Below are 19,840 nucleotides of genomic sequence, written 5' to 3' on the forward strand. Positions count from 1 at the left end.
AGGATAATGCTCGGCCACATACAGCGACGATGATATTCCAAAGGCTGGAGCAGTTTGAAAGAGAAACGATGCCCCACCCACCATATTCACCGGACATTGCCCCATCTGATTATCATTTATTCCATAGTCTTCAAAATCATTTGGATGAAAAAAAAACATGAATTCTGTAGTACCTCATGGACAATTAAATTTTGGAAGAGGGACCTTGCAAATCTACCAGATAGATGGAAGAGCATTGTAGCAAATGAAGGAGAGTATACTTTAGATTAAGAAAGAACTTTGTTTATCTTATTTTGTTTTGGATTTGGTTTGCAAGATTCTTTATGTGAGTTTGTGTGTTGAAGCATATTCTGTTGTGTCTGGGGAGTCATTTTCTTTTTGTGTCTTATAATTTAACACACTCACCAGTAAAATTATAAGGCACAAAAAAAATGACTCTCCCCAGACACAACAGAATTTGTTTATCTTAATTTTGAAAAATAAAGAATTATAAAAAAACTTCATTATTTATGGGATGACCCAATGCACACACACACACACATATATTTGAAAGAATGAATAGAAATGGCTTTTCTGATAATTTTTCCACTTTAATAATTAGATGTTTCTAAGTTTACAAATGTGACTCTGATGGTCCCATGTTCTTGTGTGTGTATTTGTGTATATGTATGTGTACATCTCTCTCTCTATTTGTGCTTATGTAAAGGTATATGTATATGTGTGTGTGTTGGTGTTTGTATATGTGTATGCTTGTAATTAAACACTTTCTATTTAAGCAGTATATAAACTCTAACTTATCAGTTTGAAGACTGCTTTTAAGCAAGAAACTCCCATCAAAGTCATTTATAAACATCTAATTATTAAAGAGGAAAACTATCAGAAAATTCATTTCTATTCATTTTTTTCAAATATGTAATACTGTACCAAGGACATTTTGTTTCTTATTCTACTACACACACGCACATACATGCACTAGCGTGGTGCATAATCACACAATAGGCTTCCAGAACCATGTGATTAGGAAGCAAACTTCTGACCACACAGTCATGTCTACATTTATTATATTTTATGTATATCTGTAAATTGTTTTTCATCTACCTTCTATTGTAGAGATGCCTTGTCATGACACTTCATGGTCATCAGACAAAAGTGCAATTCATGCAAACTATGTAAGTCTTTCAATAATTCTGATTATTTTTGTTTATTCTTTTTTTGTATACATTCATTGAAAATGTTTCTACAATAAAGATTATTTTTAAATGCACTTTAAAAAATACTATTGTTAATTGTTATATTAGGAATATGAATGTTGTGTATGTGTGTAGATATATTGAAATTCACTAGACTATAAAGACACATTAGAAGACTTCTATAGTCACATGGAAAATATCTTTTCAATCTACACTTAGAATATGAGTTGAGCACTAGTTCTTTTTTTTTATTGCTGTTTTTGCAGATTCTCATGCTTCTCTGTCACCATACTTAAAAACTGGACACTAACCACATTTCTTTTTATCCAACAATTGTTTTATATATTTTCCTTTTTTTTCCTTTTCCATCCAGGTTTTCCCTCTAAAATATTTCTCTGGGCCTCTCTCTCTCTATCTATTTATCTCTTCCTTCTCTTCCTTCTCATTTGCTTCCTTACTATCTTACCTCATCAGCCCATTAGTTCTTACAATACAAGAAGATGACAAGAGAAATAACTCCCCCTGCAACCTTCACTCCATCCACAAACAAACAAAAAAAACAGCAGTACATCCCTTTTCGCTGTGGTAAAAACAATAAATGATATATTATCTAACTTTAAATTTCTTGACTATATATACTCTGAATGAAGTGGTAGGGAAATGGTTTTTAGCAAGTTGTAATGACAGATATTTCACAACCATGCTGTCAACTTTGGAAACATAAAAAAATGGAAAACAACAAAGCTTTTGAGCAATGTCTGGTAGTAGAAAGAAAATGGGACAGTGTTTGACATCAGCTGAAACGTCCTTGAGAATCTAGACCCTTTGCATCCAAACCACCTCCCTCCTCACTGATTCATCCTAAACAATATCCCTTGTTCTTTTTCCCCAGAACATCATTCTCTGGAATCTCTTTCCTGCTTAGGTCTTTTCCATATGTGTTGCCCTACAACAGCTTAAACAGAACATTAATAGCATTAAATTCACTGGTCTCATGATGCCCACAAAGGTCATAGATACTGCCCCTTTCTCTAGACTTAGTAAGAAAAAAAAATCAGTCAGATCCACTTTAAAGAGAAACCTCACAAAGAAATGTGGTTAGGATTAGGGTTAACTACAGATCTTTCCAGCTCATTCTTCCTAATTTTTAAAACCGAGAAGCTAAAATTAAAAGTTTTATATTTCTGTTTTTAACTTATGTCTTGGTGGAATATTGGTAACCATATAAAGCACACACTATTATATTCCCATTTTACTTAGTAGTGCTGTTTTGCCTCTCATCTTTTTGAAATAAGTACCAGTCAAGTACTGGGATTGATGTAGCCCCTTCCCTTAAAATTTCAGGCCTTGTGGTTAAAATAGAAAGGATTGTTATTAGTCTTATCCATCATTCTCATCTTACTAACCTTCCCTCATAACTCTGCCTAGATTCTTCACCTACTCTCCCTCCTATTCTCCTTCAGTTTTAGGGGCCACTTTAGGCTCTTAGTCTTGCAAGTTATAAGGTAATTTTCACTAGTGTTGGTACCAATGAAAAAAGTGACACTCTGTAAAATGGTTGACATTAAGAAGGGCATCCAGCTGTTGACACCATACCAAAGCAGACATTGTCCTCTCACTTGTCAAATCCTGTCAACATCATCATCATTATTATTATTATTTCTTCAAATCTTTTCTGTTTGGCTGCCACTTTTCAATTTCTTTAATTTTTGTTCCACTTGATTTCATATTTGGTGTATTGGTGTAGTTTTGTATGGTAATCATTGACATGAAATTCATTTTCACCATAAATCAATAAATAAAGAGTTAATAGCTTTTAAAGTTTGCAAATTTTGAGTAATTTCCATAGTAACAAGCCAAGCTGCTTACCCTTCTATTGCTGTACTATCAAGGCGCATGGTTATTTTTCACTTTTTAAATGCTTAAAACACAAGTTATAAGGTGGTTATGAGATGTGCTAAAAATAACAGCTAAATTAGGCCTTAAATCACACACCATAATTTTTTTTTGTTTTTGCATAATTGTATGAATTCCTGTGTGTAGAATACAAATTTGCAAAAGTTTTTCTGAAAATTCCAAAAAATAAAAGAGTTATGAAGGGTTATATGCCGTGTATAAATCAAAATTCCACCAGTATTTCATTTGTTTAGTTTCATATTAAAACATGCTATTTTCACAATTTTGACAACTTGTGCAATCACACACAGAATGACAGCTTCCAAATCCTGTTTTCCGACTAGGTAAAAATGATCTGTAACTTTTTTTTTAAATTTTGGGGCAAAAAGTGAATTAGCCCCTGAGATTCAGCATGGAAAATTATATCAGAAAACCAAATTTTAAAATTTTCACTAAACTCTAAAATTTCCACAGGTGCAGCCAAACAGAAAAGATCCATAATTTCTCCTTATATTTACAGCCAGGTCACAGGCGTGTTGTTTAACTGATATAGTGGAATAGTATGCCAGTAAACCAAGATTGTAATGTGATTTTAATAACTAGTGAAGCTATTTCATCTTGTTCCTCCAAAACTAAGTGATTAATAAATTTGGAACATTATAGCATTCTACTTCTTTTCTGTTTAGTTGAAAAAAAAATTTTAATGGGCAGTTGAGAGGCAAAAATATAGCAACTGACTAAGTTACCTTAATCATATAGCATTTAAACTGGCCATACCCAGCTTCTCACATCTACCCTACAATTTCATTCCTGTTGTGACCAGCCTGTTATTTTTTTTTTAAATCATAGTGTCAGCAGTACAACATTATCCTTTCTTTTTGAAGACAATAAGTTATGATTTGTGGAAAATTTACCTAGTGTTTCTTGCATTTTGAGAGACTATATTGAGACTTCCTTGTTGGCTTTAGTTGAAATGTTAAATGTTGTCAGCAGCTCTGGTTCTGATAAAATTAATGCTTTGCAACATTGCTATGATAAAAATGAGTTTTTTAAAACATTCTAACAATTTGTTAACTAAAGGTACCACGAAATACAACAGTGTGTTTAAAAAGTGTTTTAAAAATATAATCAAACAATAATCAAAATATTTTGATAAAGACTTTGATTTTGAATCAGTACTGAGAGAAAATTTCCAACATCTGTAGAAAAATCATTTTAGCTACCATATTCACTAGCACACAGTTGTTCACTAACACACAGTTGTTCACTTCTCTCTGTCTGTCTCATTTTTTTTCTTTCTCTCTTTCTTTCATCTTTCCTTCCTTTCCCCCCCCTCTCACTGAGCCAGTCAGTTGACATAATGGTACCTAGTTAGAGTGGATTACAGAAAGTGAAAATATTTCTGTTGCACATAGCTCAGTGATAAAATATAAACCATTGCTATGTTTGTCAGTATGCCAACATACTTGACTCCATTGTCATTTGTGCACACTCAAGAAAATGTTTGTAAAATTACTTATTGTACAACTTTTACATGTATTAGGAAATTAAAGAGAAAAATATACTTCTCAAGAAGTTGGACCATGAACTGGAATATGAACGACATCATTGCTTTGAATTGGAATGTAATCTCAAAGTAAACAAGAAGATTATTTCTTCAAAAGGTAATGTAACACAGCTATCCTTTCTAGATGTTCATTAGTGGCTGGCACTTCATATCATCATCATCATCGTCATCATCATTTATTACCTTCTTTTACATGCTTGCATTGTCACGGTAGATTTTCTACAGCCTGATGCCCTTCCTGTCACCAATCCTCACTTGTTTCCAAGCAAAGTAATATTTCCTAATTGCCAGACATGTTTTTTTCATGGAAGACTCAAACAACATCACATGTTGTTGAATAATTTAGATATTGATTCAATTAGTTACTTCTAATATTAATAACTCAAATAGGAAGACGGAGTGAATCCTATTGTTTTTTTTAGGCAATCAAAACTATGCAGAGTTAGATATCTTGTTTCAGGACACATTTTTAAATTCACAATTTTATATTTTCCATAAGTTGGTGGCTTTTACCTAGTTTAATAAAAATATTCAAATTTTTGTGTTTTTGTTGATTCTCGTGATGAGAATTCCAGTTCTTTGATCAGAGGAATTATTTACTAATGGTGTCACATAAAAAGCACTGGTGATGATACCATGTAAATAGCACTGGTGATGGTGCCACATAAGCCCCCAGTACACTCTGTGGAGTGGTTGGCATTAGGAAGCCATAGAAACCAAACCAAAGCAGACTATGGAGCCTGGTGTGGCCTCTGGCCTTACCAGTTCCTATCAAGCTGTCCAGCTCATGCCAGCATGGAAAAATAGACATTAAATATTGATGATGATGATGAAATAAGTGAAAGTAGCTGAATATATTCACTTTATTTTTCCTAGTTCTATATCTTTGTTTTTTTTTTCTTCTGTTCTATTTTTTGGATTCTTTAGATGACAAGATCCAAGAACTGAACAACCAAATTCGAGATTTGAAGAAGTTGCAAGATCAGTTAGATGACTACCACAATCTCAAAGATGAATATGACAAACTAGAGGCTACTGCTACAAGGTATGTGAAATCAGTTCATTTGGCGGTGGCTACTGCTGCTGTGGCAGTGGTGGCAGCAGCATTTGTTTCAGCTACTTGCATTCTGAGTTCAAGTTTCATTGTGGTTGTCTTTGGCACTGTAATATTCTTGTCACCACTATTATTAGTGGCGGTATTCCACATCTTATTATCTTTGACTTGTCTGTTGTGCTATTGCTGATAGCTCTGCAAGACAACTACTTTGTTATGTCTACATTGATGGTAACTCAAACTTGTATATATCATGTAACTGACACTGACTCCAACTGAGAACTTGTACAATGACTCTACTACTACTCACCTCCTACAATGACTGACTTTATAGTGGTTGAATCATCCCACTTTGTCATGTGAGGAATGTACCATTTTCACTACATCTTCCCTTTTAGTTTTTTTTGGGGGGAAGCAAGTAATTTTATTTTACTTCATTCTCTCCTCGTCCCTTTTTAGCATTTTTTTTTTTCAACTGTAATGTTGTTGGTACTTGGAATGTATCATACAGCCATTCCATAGATTCTTCTAATCTGTCTAGTTCATTTTCTATGAATCTTTTCTTCAATTGGTTTCTGAGTTTTTTTCAATATCTTTTCTGCTTTTAATTTCATATATCATTTTTCCTTTGTACTTTATAATTTTTCCTTCTTCCCAGTATTGTTTTCCATTTTTATATGATCTTATGTACACCTTATCTCCAGTATTGAAAAATTTGGGATTGTGTTTCCTGGTACTTTTTCTTTCCTCGCCAGGTAAAACTGATTTCACCCTCCTCATGAACATCAGTTCAGCTGGTGAGCTTCCTGCTGGTGTATTGAGGTTTGGAATCACCCTGTATACCGTTGGGAATTACCGCAGAGTAACTTCATCTGTGGCTTCCTTATTTGCTTTTCTCAAAGCTCTTTTAAAAGTGTCCACAAAATGCTCTGCCTGTCCATTTGATCTGGGATGGTAAGGTACTATTGTTTTATGTTCTACTATGAACATTTTGCAGAATTTTCTAAATTCACTGGACACAAATTGTGTTCCATTATCAGTTGCAATCACATCTGGAATGCCAAATTTTGTGAATAATTCGTGCAAAAAATTTATTACAATTGAAGCAGTTGGTCTTTTACACTTTGCAATTTCCAGCCATTTTGTAAAACTTTCAACTACTACTAAGTAGTAGTAACCATTTAACGGACCCACAAAATCGATATGTAGTCTTGACTGTAGAATTTTTACTTCTGGTCAAGGCTCCCATACATCAGTATGCCATCACATGTTGAATATGTTTACATCTTGTTTTTTCTTACTGAACCTTTTTTTTTGTTGTTTTCTTTCACTGACCATAGAGATTTTTTTATGTTCATTAATGAACTTTTCTTTTGACATGTGTCACTTTATTTCCTCCAGAGTTATTGGTAATTCTCATACATCGTTCCAAATTATGTGTTTAATTTCCCCTTCAGCTCTTAGGGCTGCTATTACTGTGTCCTCAAATAGTTCACCATTTCTAGGTATCAACCTGGATAGACTGTCAGCATATCCTAGCTTTTTCAAAGGTAAATATTCCATAGTATAGTTGTAGCTTAGTAGTATAGTGCCCCATCTCTGCAACCTGTTTACTGTATGGGATTCTTTTCTTGGATCCATAAATCATTAACAATGGGTGATGGTCTGTTTGCGAAAATTTTGGACTATGTTTCCTTCCTGTTCTGTTGGATGGCTTCTGTAAGTATAACATGGAGTTTGAAATAAACTTAGGGATGGGACTCTCTGTCTGTTTTTCTGCCATTTGATTTAGATGATAATGATTACTATTTTAAATAAAATAGTATATACCACCACACATCAACATTTTCAACTTGGATTGGTTGTGACCAGTTCTGCCAAATGTATTTTGATGAAAGTACGAGATTTAGCAAATAAAAGTACCACATTTTGCTCAAAAAGTACCAAAATTTCAATTTGTAATATTTTGCCTATAAATCAACTGAAATGCATAATATATATTATTTATAATATACATGGTTTTATTTTAAAGTGACCTACACATATTCAATGTACTTACTTTATAATTAGAAGATTGCATCATCAACAGGGTGAGGTTCCTCTTTGTACCAATGTCCTTGCCCTTCTTTTAATTTAGCACAAAGCTCTGCATTGGGTGCATAGGTTGTGCAGTTTACATCATGAAAAAGACTTTTTGAATGTAGCCAAGCATTAATTGTTTGGGTATGCAGTTTAGACCTATACTTGACTTTAATGTTATTTAGGACTGAAAATATTCTCTTGGCAGCAGTTGAAGAATGTGGTAATGATAGGAGCTGAAACATAAAGCATTATAGGACCACATAACAAGCTTCATCTCGAGATTTTTCCTTAGAAATTTCATACCAATAATCTTCTGGTTTGGTACCTTCAGTTTTGTCATTGTTATCTTGAAGTTTAAGTTCACTCCATTCTTTATTAAGAGTTTCAATCTGACTCTCCTGAACAACATTTGGAAATTTGCATGCCAGAGGAACAATTGAACTTGGACCATTATTATCATGAATACTAACTGGGTCTAGTGCCTCTTATGGAAGAAATCATGTGCAAAGAAGTGCTGAAAAATTTCCTTTACAAGGCGCACATAAAGATTTAATGTTTTCACATGAAATTGTTTAAATTCAGTTGTACTAATAGATGAAGTTTTTCTATAAATGCTTTCAACTTTTGCTCCTCTATAAATTTCAATTATGCGAAGATACACTGATGGATCATTGATGTTAATTTCAGGTAGCTCTTTATTTTTAACAATTTCTTTTTTAACAAAATTGCCAAGTATTCATTTAACAGTACATGTGATAGAATTGTGCAGTTTGTGCATTCTGTAGCTTTCTGATTGGAAATCTAAGTTCAACTTAATAATATCTGGCAAAATATATGCTAAAAATGCATAATACATTTCTGTGATTGGATTTGTTAATGAGTTCACATTTGAAGCTGCACCGTTATCTTCAGTAGTAGCAGTAGTAAAGAATAACACTAGAGCAGGCCACTGTTCTAGTATTCTTTTGACAACTTGTTCTAAAGAGAGTCACCTTGTACAACTTACATGTAATAATTTATGAGGATTTGTTTGAGTAAATGCCTGAAATTCTTCATATTCCTGCAGTCTCTTTGGGCTATTTAAAAGGAATGAATATATGCTCATAGCAAGTTCTAAGCATGAAGTTAATTCTGAACATGCCTTTGATGCACAGATATGCATAGAGTGACAGACACAAGCCTGAATAAAGAGAGAGGGAACTTTGTTCTTCAGTAATACCTGCACACTTCCCTTCTGTTCTATCATTACACTAGCATTGTCACTGGCAAATCCTCTCAAATTTGCAAAGGGAATGTTATGTAAGGTGAAGACTCTTTCAATAGAGGGGAAAATTCCATTAGCAGAGCAATCCTTGGCTTCTGAAAGAATCAAATAGCTATCAATAATTTTTTTGATTGCTACAATCATAAAATCTAGCTAACAGAACAAGCTGGGTTTTTTTTTTTTGTACTTACATCAGTAGTTTCATCAACAATTAATAAAAACTTGCACTCTTTTAACTGTTTAATGAGGTTTTCAAAGTAATAAGCGCCTAAAACATTTTTATATATTTGAGTATCTTAGGTTCTTGCACATTTGATATCTTTAGCTATTTTGGAATCAGGACATACATTTTGCATTAGTTCAGGTAAATGATCCATAAGTCTCACTGGTAAGTTATGTTTTGCAGTGAACAAACAAAGCTTAAACTCTACAGCTGCTACATTCGTAATATGAACAGAAGTTATACACTGCAAAAAGTCGGTCGGTCGGTTTTCGACTTTTAATTTCTAAATTAACATTTTTAATATGCTGTTGTGTTTGAAGAGAGTCATTCTCTTTTAGTGCTCTACAGTGCTTCAACACACAAACTCACATAAAGAATTTTGCAAATCAAATCCAAAAACGAAGTTTTTAATATGTTAAAATAAAAATACATATAAGGAAAACCCTATCTTTATCGTAGAATTCACCTTATAAAGTCACCAATTGGATAAATATATAATTTCTATTGGATAAATATATAATTTCTATTGGATAAATATATAGAGATACAAAAATTATATTTGGATCTACTTGTTATACATGAGGAATTACCTTGGATGTGTATTCTACTTACATTTACTGGTGTCTGGTTGTTGGATATAGTTAACCAAATTTGTTTAAAGCTGAGTGCTCTGAATTTTTTAATCTCTTTTTTTTCTTTTTTTTACACACACGCACGCGCACACACACCATGGTTAGACATGTTTTTCACAGATTAGAAACAAACAACAGTACCTGCATGACAGTGATGTATGTTTACAATCATCAAGTGACATCAAGACAAGAGTACACATAAACACACACAATGCATACATGTGTATGTATGTGTGTGTGTTAGTCAGGCTTCTTTCAGTTTTCCTCTTCCAAATCCACTCACAAGGCTTTGGTCAGCTGAAAGCTATAGTAGAAGGCATTTTCCCAAGATGTTGCACAGTAGAACTGAACCCAAGACCACACAGCTGGGAAGCAATTTTCTTAACCACACAGCCATGCCTACCCCTATCTCTGAAATACACGTCTTTCAACTATTGAAACCATAGTGATTTATTTGGTACACAAAATATTAAGTGAGCAGGGATTATAATTATCTGAAATATTTAATGAAATTAACACCTTGTCTCTTCCACAAAATTTCAGATACTAGTGTGCCTAAAATGTATAATACTGGGTAGTAAAGAAATAAGAGTATTGAAAGTTGTGTATTTGGCTTAGTTAAGTAAAATCTATTTCAAGTACACTGGTAATTTATGAAATCCACAAGGGAGTTGAGAAAATGATTGGACATCAAGGGTACTGACTACTATGGGTGTGTAATGTGAAAAAAATGTGGTTAATGAATGACAATTTAAAGCTCTAGATTAAAATTAAAACCTCAGAAAATAGTCAAAATCCACTTGGTAATATGGAGTCTCATGAATAAGAAGATACAGGCACAAAGCTCTGTGTAAAATGTTGTGTTGTACACCTATCTATATTTGATTGTTTTCTATCACCAGGGTGAAAAGTCAGAGTGATGAACTAAAATCATTGAAATCAGAAAATACTTTGTTAATAAATGAGAATACCAAGTTATATGAAGAACTGAATAAAATGAAGGAGATGGTATGTAAAAAGTTGAGGGAGAGAAAGTGATAATTGGATGGTACATACACTGACATTTCAATTTAAATATCATCATCACTTATTATTTTTCTCTGGCTTTCTCTATTTCTCTGTCTATTTTTTCTCCCATTCATCATTGATCCCACTATTTCTGCATCTCCCTTTTTCCTCTCCCCCACTCAAACCCTGTTAGTTTCTCTCTTGCTGCATTTCACTAGCTTTTCTCTCCCTCCTCCTCCTCATCCTTCTAAACTGATGTTGCCACTTCTACTATAATTATAAGTACCAACTGTTTCTTTATTTTACTCTGAACTTCTTCCTTTAGCATGACACAAGAGGCAGGTGGATAGGTACTACTTTATTAATAATAGATATGTTTATATAATATATATATACACACACAGGGTGCAGTAAATAAACTGTTGTCTAAATTACGCAAAAATGAAAATAACACTGACAACTCATTTTAACAGATATATTTACCAAAATACTTAAAAATATCTTGAAATACTAAAGAGTAAATTTATTCAATAAAATTGTCATTTGCTTCAACCATGGCCTCCAGAGGATTTTGGAATCTCCTGCAACTCTTCTGGACGGTCTCCTTGTTTAAGTTGGTAAATGTTGCCATAATCCTTGCCTTTAGTTCCTCTTTCGTGTTACAAGGAGTTTTGTTGGTCTCTTGCTCAACTACACCTGACACATAATAATCAAGGGGGTTGCAGTCTGGGGAGTCAGGTGGCCAGATGTTAGGAGTGATGTGATCGCAGAAATTGTCTGACAGCTATGACTGGGTTCTCCTCCTTGTGTGGTATTGTACAGAGTCCTGTTGCTAGACACAGGATCTTCCAGCAGGCACCCTTTTGACTCAAGGCAGCACTACCTCTTCCAAGCACTTGATGTAGACCTCCATGTTGAGTATGAGACCATGTGGGAAGATGAATGAAGGCATAATGTCACCATCACTAGTCATCACTCCAAACACCATGATGTCGACTAGTTGTTTGATTCTTATCACTCTCAGTACATGTCCTCAGATTGATGTGCAAACACTCTGAAATGATTATATTGGAGCTTCTGGCTCAAATACCAAGCAGTACAGCATGTTGTTTCCAAATTTCTGGCAGAGTGAATTGCCTCATGGTGCTGTTTTTCTCACAGATGGTGCCCAACTTCTATACTGTGTAGTCCACAAAATCAAAAACAATGTGCATGCATGAAATTAAAAACATAAAATGGTGCCAATTTACCCATCACACCCTGTGTATATGTGTGTGTGTGTGTGTGTGTGTGTGTGTGTTTATATATTTGTGTGTATGCATATATATATATTGAGTCATCCCATAAATAATGTTTTTTTTTATACTTCTTTTATTTTTCAAATTTATGATAAACAAAGTTCTTTTTTAATCTAAAATATACTCTCCTTCATTTTCTGCAATGCTTTTCCATCTATCTGGTAGATTTGCAAGGTCCCTCTTTCAAAATTCACTTGTCCGTAGTGAAAAATATTTCTCCAGTACTGTTCTGACCTCATCTACAGAATTCATATTTTGTCTGTCCAAATGATTTTGAAGACTGCAGAATAAATGATAATCAGATGGAGTAACGTCTGACAAATATGGTGGGTGGGGCATCGTTTTCCATTCAAACTACTCCAGCCTTTAGAATGTCATCCTAGCTACATGTGGCCAAGCATTATCTTGATGGAAGAACACCTTTTGTCTTGAAAGATGGTCGTTTTTCTTCTAGCGCTCACTTAAGTTGCTCAAGCTGCTCACAGTAGATCTCCTTTGTTATTGTTTGGTTTGGGTTTAAAAGTTCAAAGTGGACTAAACCTTTCATATCCCACCAAACAGATAACAACACCTTATGTGGGTGAAGATCTTTTTTAGCCTGGGGTGCTGGTCTTTCTCCTTTCCCTACCTACTGTTTATGGCACTTGACATTTTTATAGAGAAAGCATTTCTCATCACCAGTAACTATTCAGTCCAAAAAAGGTTCAGCAAAAAAGAGCACATGTTCAATCTGTGCATGCAATTAGACAGGAACCCATTGACCCTATTTGCTAACTTTTCAGATGGCACGCAGGTATCGATGAATGGTTGAATGCCCAAATCCAAACTTCTCTGCTAGTTCCTAACTGTTATGTTGTGAATTTGTTCCACCAGAGTTTGCAGGATGTTGTCATCGAGCTCTACAGATGTCTCAGGATGAGGCTTGTCTTCTAGGCTGTAGTCTCCAGCTCAGAATTTCTGGAACCCTCATTGACACCTGCTTACGCTTATTGTCCAATCCCCATATCCTGCATTAATATCCTTTGCACATTCCATTGCATCGTTGCCTTTATTGAACCCATAAAGCAAAATATGCTGAATATACTCCTTTGTCTCTTCCATTATAGCTTTGAGAAAATAACTGTTAAAATAGAACTACACTCTTCAAAACTTATACTAAGAATAAGGTAAAATTACTACCTGCTTTTATAGCAAACTGATGCAGGTAATTTATCCCATCCCACTCTGACTTTTAGTTCATGATATGGAAAAAATTGCGTTATTTATAGGATGACCCAATATATATATATATATATAGTCAGCTGATGAGATCCAGAGATTCTCAGTATAGAAGGCAGTAGCGCTCTAGACTCTGATGCCTTTGCAGGAGATCAATTCCACAGGGTAAATGGCTATAAGAGGGATCAAGTTGAGCAAATATGGAGGCAAATATGCAGATAAATAAATGAAATATCTATATATATAAAACTCAACTTGTGTGTCTGTGTGTGTATCTATGTGTGTGTCTGTGTGTTTAACTTCCCGTCGCATCTCCTCCTAGCCAAAAAATCGTAGAACCACCAAAAATGGGTCACTTAAAGTTTAGGCGAATGAAAATTGAACTGCGCTATTTCTGTTCCGAAATTCATCTCACAAGTGCAAAAATCGATAATGTGTTTGTTTAGGCCTTATCCCATACATTGAATAGTGAACTTTACTCAGTCAGCTGTTTGACGTGAACTGCGTTCACCTCACGTGCAAGCATGCGTAAATTGCACGAAAAATAAAAAATCAAGATATAAAAACGAATCGCCGTAAACATTGTAGAAATTCGGCAAGGAAATGAATTTTCGAGATGTAGCCTGGAGGGTTTTTTCGTATTAATCGTTTGGACTTTGTGAATACATACCAATTCTTTTCATAACATTTTTAATGCTTTGAATTAAATGTGACCATTTTGCATTGAGTCTGCAGTTTGAATCACTTTAACCAAATGTTAGCAGGCCGGATTTTTGATCATCACGATACATCGCCAGCGACTCCCTGAAATCCCCGTTGAGAAATCTATATATATAAAACTCAACTTGTGTGTCTGTGTGTGTATCTGTATGTTTAACTTTTGGATCTACCAAGTTTCATTATTAAGGATGGAAAGTAGTGTGTAGCAAATTTAAATATATAAAGCTGAAGTTGTCTGTGTGTGGCAGGTTTGGTAGCCTTCAACTAACACTATCTCCTTCGAGACCCTGCAGCGCAAGTTGACCAAAATTGAGAGTATGATAGAAGAAGGCTTGCTCTTCATTTTGTAGAAGATAAAATTCAAATCAGACCATGTTAACACCAAAAATTATTTACATCAAAAAGGTGCTTTTTTTCTATGAAAATCCCTATTTTTTATGATTTTTGACTGCTGTGTCACCATTTTTCAGTGTATTTCAACCGGAAAAATGTTCACTTGAAGAGAATAAATAACAAGTTGCATAATGCAAAATTTTTACTTTTCAAAAATTCCAATTCTAAAGGGTCGAAACAAACCCAAACAACACCGGGTGATACCGCTAGTATTAAATATAACTGCTTGGGTATGAAATACAAAATATGTATATATGTATACATGTGAAACAAGAGAAAGCAAAGAGTGAAGACTTTCAGACAATGAATATTTAAGTATAAATGTATAGATATTTGGTTCTAGGTAATTGGACTCCTGGTAATTTCACTCCTGATATTTTGGCTCCAGTAATTTGACCACTAGTAATTTGACTGCCAGTCAGTTTCACTCCTAATATTAGAAAAAAAAATGAATAAAACATTGAAATTCATTATTATTGTTATTATTATTGTTGTTGTTGATGATGATGATTTACAGCAGGGGTTTCCAACCTGGTCCATGTGGACCACTAGGTGGTCCACAGGAAAATTCAAATGGTCTGTGGAAAATTTTCTGTGGCCCATCTGAAGAATTTAAATTTTTCCGTACACACACGTCATACAAACAAAATATGCCTCATTGCATATGCGTAAGCACATATGAATGTACTTATTGCCTATTGGATGATTAGCTGTCCAATCATACACGGACGTGTACCAGAGAGGTACAGACACATACAATCGGATCCACATTTGCACACAAAAAGTTGTGTTCTCAGACAGTCAACATGATCGTGTTTTCTACCTTACTTTTGAATTAAGGATTACTAATGAAATCACAGTGCTTACAGCTTACCTAACATATCATATTATCTCTCCAGGTATGTACATTTTCATGCAAGTGTTAGTCTAATTGTAATCTGTAGAAATTTTGCTGTCAGTGATATGGAAAAAAACATTCCCTTAATTCTCCGTCCACTGACTCAGAAAAAAGATTCTGTAGACAACATCATGAAGATTATATCAAATATGGTTTTGTATCCAGTATAGAAGAAGTTTTTTGCCACAGTGTATTATCTGCTCAAAAGTATTAACTAATGACTCAATGAAACCCTTGAAATCGTATCATCTACAAAAAAATCCATCCTGGTTTATTTGGCAAGCTAAAGGAGTACTTTGAAGAATACCATCGCAAAAAAAATGTCTCATCTTCATCGCTCAAAAGTTTCCTTGTTTATACTAACAACCATTCAGGTCTGGCAGGCGTCCTATAACATTTCGCTCATGATAGCAAAATGGGGTCGTCCACATACCATTGCTGAAGGTCTGATTAGGGCCTCCATACTTAAAGCATATAAAGTTGCTAATGTGCCAAATGCTGCCTCAGTTTTAGCAAGTATTCCACTTTCAAACAACACTGTATTTTCCTGCACTTGTGAAATGGCCGAAGATGTCAAATCCGTAGTTGTAGAAGACTTGCGACACTGCAGATTCTTGCTGACGGTGGATGACAGCACTTTTAACAACAAATATGTTGTCTGTGCCTTTGCTCACTTGTGAAAGGTACCACAGTTTGTGAAGACCTACTCTTTATGAAAACCATTCTGAAAAACATGGGAGAGATGATCTACCATGCAATTATGGATTATCTTACTAAAAATGGCATTGATCCCCTCAACCTCATATCAATATGCACTGACGGAATACCATCTATGATTGGCAAATCCCAAGGTTTTGTTGCCAGGTGGATAGAATTTAACCCTGTCTTCACAATTCATTGCATTCTCCATCAAGAAGACCTGATAGTAAAAAGAACAAAAAATAATATATTTTCTGAAACCCTAGACTTAATTACTTCCGCAATAAAAAAAATCAAAAGATCTGCTCATCAAAACAGATATTTTCAAGAAGCTTGTACAGATGAAACGTTCTACCGTCTGTTGTAGTTAACAGATAAACACTGTCTATCAATGGGAAGTTGTCTCGGATGTTTTGTGGCACTTTTCGATAAAATCATAGAGTTTCTTCAACAGACTGATTCAACTATGACAGCATCACTTTCTCAGAAAAAAAGCCTGTAACTTTTTATTTACATGAAATCTTTCAAAAACTTAATAATCTTAATATTTCTTTACAAAAGCAAAACATCAACATTGTATGAGCCAGACACTTGATAAGGGCATTTGTGAATAAACTCATTCTTTGGAAATTTCAAATTGAAGATCATAACTTTCTGCAGTTCACAAACTTAAAAACTGTTGTGGTAGATAATGACTTGCACAAATATATAATTGGGCATCTATCTTTCCTTCACGAAAACTTCAATATTCGTTTTGAAGATCTTTTGGTTTTAAATATCCCAATTTTTGTGGACTCTCTTCACACAATGTCTATGAACAATATACTTGTTCAACCAGAATGTGTTCAGATGGAGCTATGTGAGGCGATGGTAGATGATAATCTGCACAAATCATCTGAAAACAACTGGGTTGAGGCTTGGTTGAATCATTCTCATGAATATCCAAAGCTGTTTGAACAAGTTGAACCTTTTATTATAAATCTCCTGACATCTTACTTGGCTGAAAAGGGATTTTCCCTTGTCCTCCACTCATTCACGAAGTAGCAGAGGCTTTTGAACCTTGATAACAATGCTGATTTAAGAATTCACTTGAGCAAAAAAGAGCCAATGATTTCACAGCTTTTGGATAAAAAGCAAGCCCAAAGGTCTCGCTGAAGGTTTGTTGACATTTTTCCCGATAACTTGTCGCTGACATTTTTAAGTTAATTCAATTTGTTATATTCCCCTCAAACATTTACACAATCTTTTGTATTGATCCCAACTTCACTCCTCACATTTTTTTAATTTACCCTTCACATTGTTATATTTTAACTATACAGCTTTTTTTCTGAATAAAAGCGGGTGTTTTCCACGACTTAGTAACCTTTTCTATTCGATTCTATCAAATAAAGCTTTCTTGAGAATCATGTGCATTTGCAAATTGGCTTTGTTTTGGTGTTCTCAGTTATTTGTTCTCTGTGATGTCCCTTACAAGAACGAAAAAGGAACTTTCCTTGCAAAGTGAAAATGATACTAATATTTATGAGTAGTTCTTTTATAATAAATTTAAAATTTGAGGTGGTCCACAGGAAAAAATTACTTATTTTGGTGGTCCACAATGAAAAAAGGTTGGGAACTCCTGATTTACAGGATAATTCAGTTAACTGAAAGCATCATTTCAGTCACCTATTTGGTTGTTTATTTACAGAGTAATTTAGTTAACTGAAAGTACTTTTTCTTTCATCCATTCAAGTGTTTTATTTAAATAAGTTACAGGTTTACCCATGATCCATCCCTGCCTCATTCGTTACTGTTGTGGAAGGATTCTGACCACCCCCATATGATTAAAAGTGGACTGTCAAATTTACTATAAATAAAGAACTGATGAGTTATTAGGAGTTGATAGGTAAGCAGCTCACTGTGAGTTATGTAACCTCATGTAACAGTAAGCCTCATGCATTCATTTAAATACTTTGTTAAATTATTTATCCAGCTTACAAGGATATAAAAGTTACTTAAAAAGGAAATATACATATACCATGCCTCATATTTTGAACAATATCTGCAGAAGGAATAAACTTGTGGATGACATGAATTACATATATGAAGTACAAAAACGAAATGCCAATGGATCTAAGACTTACTGGAAATGCAAAATTAAGCCTTGTAAAGCTCAAGTCCACACCATGACACATGATGAAGGTTATACCATAATTAAGCACATTGGTGAACATCAACATAGTTCATGTGCTTCAAAACCCAAAGTTTATGAAACTTTAGCAGACCTAAAGGCACAGTAGCTGCTTCCCAGGAATCTTCTTGTTCATTAAATGTGACTGCTTATGAAAAGCTTGATGAAAATGAAATGGCTCATATGCCCTCCTCTTTGTGTGTAAGTCACAATATAAAGAAATGGCATCAAGCAAAAGTAAGTGCCCCTCCAATTCCTCAAAGTCAATTTGGTTATGAGATACCTGATGAATACAAGTTCCTTGATAGTGGCAAACTTTTCTTGCAGTTTGATAGTGGTGAAACCGATGTAGACAGATTACTTGTGTTTGCAACTTATAAAGGGCATGACTTAGTGAATGTAAAACACTGGGTAGGTGATGGAACTTTTAAGTGCTCCCCAACTGTATTTCATGTGTTGTACAAGTGGGTTCATTCAGTGTTCTGCAATTGTTTGCATTACTTCCAAACAAAAATCAAGAAACTTACACCTGCCTTTTTAATAAGCTAATTGAATTACATTAAGGACTGAGCCCTGAAAACATCATGATGTATTTTGAAAAAGCTCACATTAATAGAATTTTATCTGTTTCCTAGTGCTGCTATCTCATGTTGTCTTTTTCATCTATCTCAGAACATATACAAAGAAAGTATGTGAATTTGGCTTTAAGGAAAGATACCATCATATTAATGATCTTAGCATTAAAATCAGATGTTTTTCAGCACGGGCTTTTCTTCCTCTCGATGATGTGATTGACAGATTTGAAGATCTTGTAGAAGATGACAATCTTCCTCAAGAACTTGTGTCCTACTTTGAATTATCATGTATAGGATGCATGCAAGGTAGAGGAATTAGACAATGAAGAACTTCTTTGCTTCCTATTGATAGTTGGAATGTCTGCTTTCGAACAGAATCAGATATGCCTTGCACTAATAACCATTTAGAGGTATCATAATGCCCTACAAAGTTCTTTAACTTACACATTTTTTTAATTACTGCATTGAGAAAGGAAGAACACTTGGCGCAGCTACGAAAGGTTGAATTTGATCAAAGTGAGATTTGTGAGACCCAAAAAAAGTATAAAGAGATAAACAAATGGCTGCAGATAATTATTGAACAATATAGTCCCGAAAATAAGATGGATTTTTTATAAGCAATAGCTCATAACCTTCATCATTATTGAAGCTTTTAGTAATATATTTATTTTTTACTGTATTTTATATTTTATCTTTATCCAACATTTTATCAGAAGTGAAATTACCAGGAGTTACATTGACTGGCAGTCAAATTACTGGAGAATATTGGGAGTGAAATTACCAAGAGTCAAATTACTGGTTACCAGATATTTATATTAATACGAGATCCTGTGTAGATCCAACTTACACAGTATAAGGAACAGACAAAATTAAAGGGGAGGAAGTAAGGTGTTATAAGTCCAATAGCTGTTTCTGGGGGCTTGATGAACCATCATAATGTTGGTAGGTGTAAT

The 19,840-nt window shown here is 34.3% G+C and overlaps 1 protein-coding gene across 2 annotated transcripts in view; it reads left to right on the plus strand.

The window, feature by feature from the left end:
- Positions 1-19,840, plus strand: part of LOC115217667 (golgin subfamily A member 4-like) — a 72,215-nt gene that overhangs the window by 25,342 nt on the left and 27,033 nt on the right. For both annotated transcript variants that reach the window (XM_036507545.1, XM_036507546.1), the window contains exons 8-11: positions 1,111-1,169; positions 4,630-4,750; positions 5,581-5,698; positions 10,811-10,916. In XM_036507545.1, coding sequence (XP_036363438.1) covers positions 1,111-1,169; positions 4,630-4,750; positions 5,581-5,698; positions 10,811-10,916 — 404 coding nt within the window. The remainder of the gene's footprint in view (positions 1-1,110; positions 1,170-4,629; positions 4,751-5,580; positions 5,699-10,810; positions 10,917-19,840) is intronic.

Source organism: Octopus sinensis, linkage group LG11 (genome assembly GCF_006345805.1).
Source record: "Octopus sinensis linkage group LG11, ASM634580v1, whole genome shotgun sequence".
NCBI classification, from domain to species: domain Eukaryota; kingdom Metazoa; phylum Mollusca; class Cephalopoda; order Octopoda; family Octopodidae; genus Octopus; species Octopus sinensis.